This window comes from Bufo gargarizans, chromosome 6, assembly GCF_014858855.1.
Source record: "Bufo gargarizans isolate SCDJY-AF-19 chromosome 6, ASM1485885v1, whole genome shotgun sequence".
NCBI lineage: Eukaryota > Metazoa > Chordata > Amphibia > Anura > Bufonidae > Bufo > Bufo gargarizans.
This window is the reverse complement of record NC_058085.1, coordinates 125,490,130-125,500,093: the sequence shown is the minus strand read 5'-3', so window position 1 is coordinate 125,500,093 and position 9,964 is coordinate 125,490,130. Positions and strand designations below refer to the sequence as shown.

At 42.6% G+C, this 9,964-nt stretch overlaps 1 protein-coding gene across 1 annotated transcript; it reads left to right on the top strand.

The window, feature by feature from the left end:
* The first annotated feature begins 3,392 nt into the window (after window positions 1–3,392).
* LOC122942293 (keratin, type I cytoskeletal 15-like) lies at window positions 3,393–8,327 on the top strand. Its single transcript, XM_044299820.1, has 6 exons — window positions 3,393–4,257; window positions 4,388–4,470; window positions 4,951–5,107; window positions 6,278–6,439; window positions 6,683–6,808; window positions 8,103–8,327. The coding sequence occupies exons 1-6, from the start codon at window positions 3,802–3,804 to the stop codon at window positions 8,325–8,327; spliced, it is 1,209 nt and encodes a 402-aa protein (XP_044155755.1). The 5' UTR covers window positions 3,393–3,801.
* The last annotated feature ends 1,637 nt before the right edge of the window (window positions 8,328–9,964 follow it).

The window sequence follows — 9,964 nt, the reverse complement described above, 5'->3', positions numbered from 1 at the left end:
GCACACCACCAGCCATTAAGTCCAGGTATGAGGTAAGTAAACAGGGCAGGCCTGTCCCCCTCTTCTACACAAGGTCTTCGCAGCCGCAGCCGTGACCACAACTCTATTATCAGCGTAAACATCCCACTGCTGTGTCTACTGAAACGATCACTGCTCACAATTAAGGACGACGCTCTGAATGTGGCAGACGAGGAAATGGGGGAGGACATTACACAGGGTGATAGCCAGACCACCCACAGTTCATCTTCTCAGCGCGAATTGGACCATGAAGAGGAGGAGGATGAGGAGGAGGAGCTGGAGACAGTTGCCTCTGCTACGGAGGGTAGTACCCATGGAACTTTAATTCCATCTGTTCAGCGTGGATGGCCAGTAGAGGAGTAGGAGGATGAGGAGATGGAGAGTCATCCTGATGTTGACATCGACGTCTTGCATGTTGGTACTCTGGCACACATGGCTGACTTCATGTTAGGCTGCCTTTCACCCTTGTCGACCCCCGCTACAAAGAGAACTTCTCATCTCTCATTCCTGTGGTGGAGAGGAGGAGTAAAACGGTGCAATACCAGAAGGTACTTGTTGATACTTCCATCTGACAATGCAGCTGGCAGAGTCCCTACTTCCTTAGGCAACAAAGGAAGGGAGACAAGGGGAACACACAGAAGTTCCAACAAAGGCAGGGCAACACTCTCCAAAGGCATGGGATACTTTCATGACACCCCGCCAGCAACCTCACTCTGAAGCGCGGCCTAGTGGTAGAAGGAGGGAAGCGTTTTGGAAGATGGTGAAGGAATACATAGCAGACAGTGTCAGTGTTACGACCAGAGGATGTGGATCCTCTGTGTCAGCTGATAGAGGACTGGGAATTAGTCCAATATTGCTGACTGCTGACTCTCAGAGACAGGACCCTGGTGTCTGCACCTGTTACCTTGAATGCAGCTACCTGCAGTAGTGTGAACAGAGTCCAACAGAGGCAGAATAAAGGAACAGATGGTCTTTACTGGCAGACAGTATTCAAAAGTCACTTGACAGATACAGGCAACACAAAGTTCAGAGCAATATAGCAGCAGATATAAGCAGTCTCATAGGCAGCGCAGGGTCTGGATCCAGGCAGACTTACAGGAGGAGATGGGCAGATGCGTAGTCAGGCAGTGCAGATATAAGCGGTCTCATTGTCAGGCAGTGCAGGGTCTGGATCCAGGCAGACTTACAAGAGCAGATGGGCATAAGCGTAGTCAGGCAGTGCAGAGGTTTATAATCCAGGTGATCCAATAAACAGACAGCAGGCGGATGCATAGTCAAATGAAGCGGAGGTCAGAATCCAGGAAATCCAATAAACAGACAAAGTGGAATGCTTCAGCGGGAGTCAAGAGGTACAACAACCATGCTTGGGCACTTCATGATGAGTGAAGCTGCCTTAAATACAACATAGTCCCGCCTCCGGGTGGGGATGGTAATCAGGAACCATGCCTACTCCTATAAGAAAGGGAGAGGTGCGCGCACACGTGCTATAGTGCATCAGATGACACCTGGCAAAGAGGACGGATGCAGCGGTATGCTGGCGGGCACCTGCGTCTCCTACAAGGTAAGCCAGTACTGGGACCCATAGTGCTGCAGTGTGTAGACAGAGATCTGCCACCCTGCAGTGGAGACGCAGATCCCATACTGACAGTCAGCATCCTAAATGATCCCTCAGTGCCTTACAACTACTGGATGTCCAAGCTGGAGACGTGGCATGAACTTGCACTCTACGCCTTGGAGGTGCTGGCCTGCCCTGCCGCCAGTGTTTTTTCTGAGCGTGTATTTAGTGCTGCTGGTGGCATTATAATAGATAAGCGTATCTGTTTGTCCACTGGCAATTCTGACAGGTTGACTCAGATAAAAATGAACAAGGCCTGGATTGCCCCTGACTTCTCAACTCCACCAGAGGAGAGCTGAGCTGACCATGAACATAAAGGCAATTTCAATCTATCATTTATAATGTACTCAATCTACTGTAGTGTATTCCCATGCACCTTTTCCACCACAAAAAAAGAGTATATGGTTGAATCTTGTTTTCTCCTCCTCCAGATTGTATATATTCCCTCCACTCTAATTTTTTAATAGGGTCAGCTAAACTGCAGGCCCTCAACTAAAATTTTGTTTATAGGGTCAGCTCACCTGCAGGCCCTCAACTAAAATTTTTTATAGGGTTAGTTGAACAGCATGCACTCCCATATAATGTTTTAGAGCATTAGCTGTACAGCATGCACTTGCATATAATGTTTTACAGCGTCAGCTCGCCTGCAGACACCCGCATATAATGTTTTAGAGCTTCAGCTGAACAGCATGCACTTGCATATAATGTTTTACAGAGTCAGCTCACCTGCAGACACTATCATATAATGTTTTAAATGGTCAGTTCAGCAGCAGGCCCTCACCCCTCATGTTTTGGATGGTCAGATCAGCAATCCCTTGCTTCAAATGTTTTTGAGGGTCACCAGCAGGTCAGCAAACATATTTTTTCAAGGGTGTGTATGATGCCCCCCTTTATGTGTAACAAAGGGTGTTTTAGAGTGACGGTTCCTTGTAATTTTTGGCAGCCCTTTCACTTGGTGCATAGGCTTTATGAGTGTAGGAGTCCCACTATCTGAACTATTGTACGACAATGTGAATGAGGCCCTCCTTTATGTGATATACAGGCTGTTTTGGAGTGCCTCTTGCTTTTTTTTTTTTTTTTTTTTTTTTTTTTGCAGCGCTTGCATTTTATATACAATTGAATATACAGTAAAGAATGTTTCCTAACGATTTTTCCTGTAAAATAGATTTTTTGGGGGGTTTTGTGCATATTTTTGTCAGTTTGTAAAAGTGGCGTACAACTCGGACAACATGGTTCCCAGCAGCGACCTGGGAGTCCAAGATGCATCCAGACACCGTTCCCATGCTGTTCCCGATCCATTTCGGTGGTGTTTCTGTCACTTTCACTTTTACCAATGGACCAGGCACCCTCCCCTCTTCAGAGCAGGGGGTGCCTGGTTGTCTCCCCATTGACTTCCATTATACTCGGGTTCTCGGTCGAGCACACAAATATAGCAATGTGTTCAGGCCGAACACCCGAATACTTTGGTGCTCGATCATCACTACTAGGCACACATATTGATATATCACCACATATTTACCTGTATATGCACCTTTGAGCATACATTATACTTGGTTAGACAGCCATTTCACATTGTGCATTACATGTATGCTAACATGTTATGCAATTTACACTAGATTACCAGTTTTTTATTACTTACAGTATATGTGTGTGTATTTTTATGTATTTTGTAGGCCGTGACCAAGGTACCAGGATGGAATGAAACTCTGGTGTCAGCCTGAATGTCATTTTACATATTTTGATTTAGTGGCCATTTTATTAGTGTTTTGCATTGTCTGAAACAATTCATAAAAATTTCTATTTGTAACATAAAGGAATAAGTGAAAAAATGCAAAAAGTTCAAGATGCCAATATATTACAAAACACGTCAATTTATCCCCTCTGGCAATGTTTCTGAAACAAATTAGACAAGAAAAGTTGAAATGTGTTTATCCTAAGGCAAAATAACAAGAATGTAAATGATCTTCTTTTAAACCATTTACTGGCCAATAAGAAATAGATGTAAGATGTGGCTTCAGTCCAAGGGGCGTGACGCCTGTCAGAAAATGACTCCATGCCTGCCTTATAAATATGGTTTATGTACCAAATATTCTTGCACTCCTGACTCCAAAGAACAGTTGTGTAGGAACCTTCTTCATACTCATCTCTAAAAACCACTCATTGTCACCATGAGCTACAGTTTCAGTCAAGTTGGATCCTCCAGATTGAGCAATGGTGTGTCCTCCAGGCTTTCTGATGGGATCTACAGAGCAGCCAGTGTCCATGGTGGTGGATATGGAGGATCAAGTATCTCCATTTCCAGTGCATCTGCTGGCTCAGCACGTGGCTTGGGCTCTGGATTTGGAGGTGGAGCAGGCTATGGCTCAGGATCATCCTTCAGTGCCAGCTTCAGCGCTGGTGGAGCTGGAGCTGGGGACAGATTACTTTCTGGAAATGAGAAGTATACCATGCAGAACTTAAACGACCGTCTTTCCAACTACCTTGATAAAGTACGATCTTTGGAGGCAGCAAATAATGATCTAGAGGCCAAGATCCGTGATTGGTATTCAAAGCAGGGGTCTGTGACAGTTCAGGAGCAGAACTTTGCTGGCTTCTACAACACAATTGATGAGCTCCGTGATAAGGTATGAATTACATTCTTGTAATCTACCTATTGTCATTATCTCTAACTGACCTTTCTGATCTTACGTTCAGAAGCATTATTGACTTGAATTTATTTAAGCTACAGTATTTTATGTGTTTTTTTGTCCTTAGATTTTTGTGGCAACAATCAACAACTCAAAAGTGATTTTGGACATTGATAATGCCAGACTGGCTGCTGATGACTTCAAACTTAAGTGAGAGTGTGAATATTTATTGATGATCTCTCTCTCTTTTTGTTTGCTTACGGTCAGGTTTTTTCTTCCTTGGCCCTCTCATTCCAACTTTAAAGATCTAAGAATCCTATGACAATTGTGGTTTTAATAGATAATATCATTGATCTTACTATAAGTTACACCATGCATAACATTACTTTTGATTGCTCTAACAACATCTGTGCCATCTTTAGTGGCCTTCAATAAAATGTGTCAGCTATTGACACTTTTTGTAAATCAGGGGTCAGCAACCTTCTGGACTCTTGCTGCTGTGAAACTACAACTCCCAGCATGCACACTTGCTTGGCTGTTTTTGTAACTCCCACAGAAGTGAAAGGGGGATTCTGGGAATTATAGTTTCTGAACAGCTGGAGTCCTGGAAGTTGTTTATCCCTGTTGTAGATAATCATGAAATAATAACATTACCTGCATGATTTAATGATTTACCTTCCTGTTCTTTAGGTATGAGAATGAACTTTCCCTGCGCCAGAGCGTTGAAAATGATATCCATGGACTTAGGCGTCTCTTGGATGAGCTGACAATGACGAGATCAGATCTGGAGCTCCAGATTGAAGGTCTCAAGGAGGAACTGATTTACCTGAAAAAGAACCATGAGGAGGTAATTGAGAAAAATAATAATTCTGGCATTGGATCACTAATACTTGTTTCTCTATCTATTAATAGACAAGTGGCACTCGTAGGGTTAAATCAGCGAGGGTACTGCAGGCACATATAAGGAAAGGGGAATATGCAGGCAGGAACAGCCATCCATCTTTCCTGACGAAGGATAGCGAATCTATCCGAAACAAGTAGAGAGGTATTGTGGTACCTGTGACTCTCCGTAGTCATAGTAGTGACGTCACTCTCACTCCGTGCGAGCGCGAACCACTGTAGGGTTTCAAGAGCCGCGCCATCGACTCGACTCTGTGTTCTTTAGCACCCGACCTGTGCTTGCAAGATCTGAGGATTAACCACCGCACCTCGTGTTACATGAAGTTCATCCATCAAGTAACGCATAGTCCACTGAGTTTGTGGAGTGCTTTTAAACTAGGAGGTGGGGGTATTAAGTCTTGCGATTTATTTAAGTTAGAGCGCAGTATCATTGATTTTCTTATTAATAGACAAGGTTACTGTCAAAATAATAGTCTTTTCCTAACAGGTTGACCTTGAAGGTCCTATTACATTGGCAGATGTAGCAGGTGATTTTTGGGAAGGAAGCATTCCCTCCCGGCAATTGCCTGCTCACTAGAGGAGGAAACCGCTGCTATTACATGCAGCAATCTCCTCCTCAGTACAGGGACGAGCAATCGCTAATGCCATCTCTTGTCGCCATACTGAATCATTGTTTGCATGCAGCAAAGTACTGATTACACAGCACGATATGCTGCCAGCAAAGGATTATTTTTAAACTCGTTACTCATTCATTGGGTAATCAGCGGCAGCATTACAGTGCCAGATCATCACTAACGAGCGTTCATACAAACAATGGGATTCATTGGCTTTTATTGGTGTCTAAGAATACCAACACCAAACATCAAGTATACATTTCCATTGTGTATGGTCCAGGACCATCTTTTAAATTTGGGGGGGGCTACCATATTTTTTAACATGCCCAATTGGCACCATTGTATTCATCCTTCTACTGGTTAATTAGATCACTTGAGAAATATATGTAGATTGTAAGATTGATATAGGAAGGTGTAGAAACCTGCGTGAAACATTCCATTAACCAGTGTCCAACATTAGTTCATGAAATTTCGGCTGACATGTTTCCTTTCTCAATTTGCAGGAAGTTAGCGAGACGAGACAGCAAAAAGCTGGCACTGTCAATGTGGAACTGGATGCTGCTCCTGGAGTTGATCTGCTCAGGACTCTCAATGACCTCAGGGAACAATATGAGCAAATTGCTGAGAAAAACAGAAGAGAAGCTGAAGCTTGGTTCCTTGGTCAGGTAACTCATCACACCATTTTTGAATCATCCATCCCATGTGGACTCATACTGTACATAAGATGATCGTTGCTGCAAAATATATCTCCCTCTGATCATAGAGCCAGGCCCCAAAAGGCTGAGCTTGATGAACATGTCATTTTCCAATATGACCATTACAATATTGAAATGCTCATCTGAATATTTGCAGACCTGTTCTATGGTGGCCATTAGTTATGTTGCTGATATTTAGAAATCACATTCTAGGTTAAAAGCTTGCAGAATGAGGTTGTTACCAGCACACAGCAATTACAAACCAACAAATCTGAGAGCACTGAACTAAGGCGCAGTCTACAAGGACTTGAAATTGAACTTCAGTCATTGCTCAGCACTGTAAGTATCTGGAAGACTGTTATTTACAATGTGTGAAAAGTATCTGTCAGTCCTATATATTTAGTATAGGACATACTTATGTTCCATGAAATATAAATTCTATCAATATACCACAAAGAAGAGTAGGTTAAATTCCCATGAACATTAAAAATGTAATATTTATTCAAAAAACACAAATCAAAAAAACTAAACATATTCATACCAAATCCATAATAATGGTCAACATATAGTGGAGACATCCAATTAACAGCGCCACCTAACCTGAATTGATACATGTAATTGTATATGGCCAATGGAAAAATACTTAGTGAGAAGTGTGGTCTAGATTACATGCAGTACACTGAATACAATGCATAAGGAAAATCCATCCTCTCTAAAAAAATATATCAATAAACTTGGACCCGAATACATTCTCAAATGCCAAGTGCCAGGACCATAAAGTAATGAAGTTACTGAAATGACTGATCTAGTAAAAAAGTTGTAATCATACGATTACAAATTCTATAACATCTTTCTCTAGAGCTTTAGATTGTGATGTTCCCTACGAATTCCTACTGGAATTAGACACACCCCTTTGTGAAACTGTCCAATTGTGGTGGTAGTGTCTGACTACAGAAGGGGAACCCATATTAAAATGGAGAATAGTAATACCCAGTTGATAATGTATTAGTACATTTTTAGAAGGAACCAGGGGCGGACTGGGAACTTAAAGTGGCCCTGGAAAAAATACTAAAAGTGGCCCTGTTTTTTAGTTGGGTCCAAATTGATGGAAGGCAGGGTCAATAATACCATATTGTGGCACATTATACCACCACAACAGAGCCAAATACCACAGTCCATCACAAAATACTGCCTGCAGCACAAAATACATCCAAAAAACTTCCACTGGTCGCCCATGAGGAGAACCCAGGCGGCCCCCAGGCATCAGCCCATCGGGAAGTTTCCCTGTAAGGTCTATGGCCAATCCGCCCCTGGGAGGAACAGTAAAAGGGATTACATGGAATTATTATTTTCTAGGAATACATGCATTTACAGAAACAGACAAGTTCAGAAATACCAGATAGGTTCCCTTTAATATGTTGAAAAGCAGAATCTGCCTTTTTTTCAAAAAACACATCTACTTTTGCCCATGGGTTGTGTCTGATATGGCAGCTCTTCTCTGTCAAAGTGACTTGACTAAAATACCAGATATAGCCTATGTGTGAAAAAAAAAAATAGAATATTTTTCTACAAATCCAGACAAAACCTTTAAAAATAAACTACAATCTAACCCTAAATTTATTTCTGACAACAGAAAGCCGGTCTGGAATCTTCATTAGCAGAGACAGAAGGTCGTTATGCTGCACAACTGTACCAGATACAGTCTCATATCAGCAGCATTGAAGGACAGCTTGGTGATCTCCGCTCAGATCTTGAACGCCAAAACCAAGAGTACAAAACCCTGCTAGACATCAAGAGCAGACTGGAGCAGGAAATTGCTACATATCATCAGCTCCTAGAGGGAGAGGGTGGAAAGTAAGACTTGTTTCTCCTTAGTGTCCATTATCTACAATACATTGATTTAGTTTATACTTCACCTGTTAATTTATCGGCTCGGTTATAGTGAAAAAGGATCTGTTCTGGCCCTTGTCTGTGTTGGTGTCCATGTCCTACCTCTTCTTACTGTTGCTAGTTCTACAAGTGAATCTCCGATCCTGAAGGCCATTCATTGATTTGTTCTGGGGATCACATAAGTAGTTTGGTTGTGTCGCTTGATTTCTGCCACTCACATGTCACTTAAAGAGCCAGAGGTGATTATAGTTCTGTATAAGAAGCAGGTTGTTTGTGAAGCAGTAGTGGTCAAATACTGACCACTACTGCCAGACATTTTCACACTTCAGGTTCAGATGGCATTCTCTACTAGGAAACTCAGTATACTTTGACTGTATGTAATAAAGATGAGCGAATCGATTCTAAACAAACCAAATTAGTTACAAACTAGCTAAGGCTACTTTCACACTTGCGTTCAGAGCAGGTCCGTCTGGTGTCTGCACAGACGGATCCGCTCCTATAATGCAGACGATGGGATCTGCTCAGAACGGATCCGTCTGCATTATAGTTTAGAAAAAAATCTAAGTGTGAAAGTGTGAAAATTGAGCCATATTGTGTCAACTTCAAACGGGTCCGTCCCTATTGGCTTACATTGTAAGTCTGGACGGATCAGTTTGCCTCCGCACGGCCAGGCGGACATCTGAACTTCCGCCTGCTGAGCGGAGTGGAGGCCAAACACTGCCAGACTGATGCATTCTGAGCGGATCCGCATCCACTCAGAATGCATTAGGGCAGTACGGATGCGTTCGGGGCCGCTTGTGAGAGCCTTCAAACGGAACTCACGAGCGGAGCCCCGAACGCTAGTGTGAAAGTAGCCTAAAAACTTTGGTTTTCAATTAAACCATTTTTGGGGGGATTCCTTCCCAAAGAATAGCACAAAATGGCAGCCAATCACAGCTACTGTTTAGAAGACAGAAAGGAAGGCATCTTCCACCAAAAAGGGATCATTTTTGGACCGTTTTTCAATTTTTAAAAATCCAACAATGTCTTTTTAAACAGGCTATTTGCTACCACTGGCTACCATCTGTTTACCCATAGTAATATATGTTACAGTCAGGTTTTAAACCTATGTAAATACTGAATTGGTAGTTGTAATTACGAACACTATCACAGAAGTCAACTACCTAAAATTTACTTTTAATCAAGAATCAGCTAAAAGATACACATATATGATCCCTCACTTGGGGATTGATAGACAAATAGAAGACATACACAGAAAAAATAGAGCCATGTTAAGGACCAGGTCAAGGAGGGCCAATCTAGTGATATGGTGGGGCCAGACACACATGGGTCACTAAATGTATCCCTGTGATGTCCCTGTGTTATTCTCAGCCCGGAGATGATCCCTGATGGTGGGAACACTCCGTCCCCGTGCCTAACCTAATTGTCCTTGGAAAGCCCTAATCTCAGAGAAAGACCCATATGGATGTCCGGGTCCTGAGATATCCGCTATACAAACAAGTAATGTCCTATCGGACAATCCAGAAAGATATCTGGATGAAAAAAACAGAGTCACAACTTATACAGATGCCTAAAAAGTGGCGCTCTGAAACAGGGTCTCGACGC

Excerpts from the sequence above, each read along its gene's own strand:
- LOC122942293 (XM_044299820.1), top strand. The coding sequence starts at position 3,802 with ATGAGCTACAGTTTCAGTCAAGTTGGATCCTCCAGATTGAGCAATGGT. Across the intron at positions 4,471-4,950 it reads GCTGATGACTTCAAACTTAA|GTATGAGAATGAACTTTCCC; the intron begins GTGAGAGTGTGA and ends CCTGTTCTTTAG. Across the intron at positions 6,809-8,102 it reads TTCAGTCATTGCTCAGCACT|AAAGCCGGTCTGGAATCTTC; the intron begins GTAAGTATCTGG and ends TTCTGACAACAG.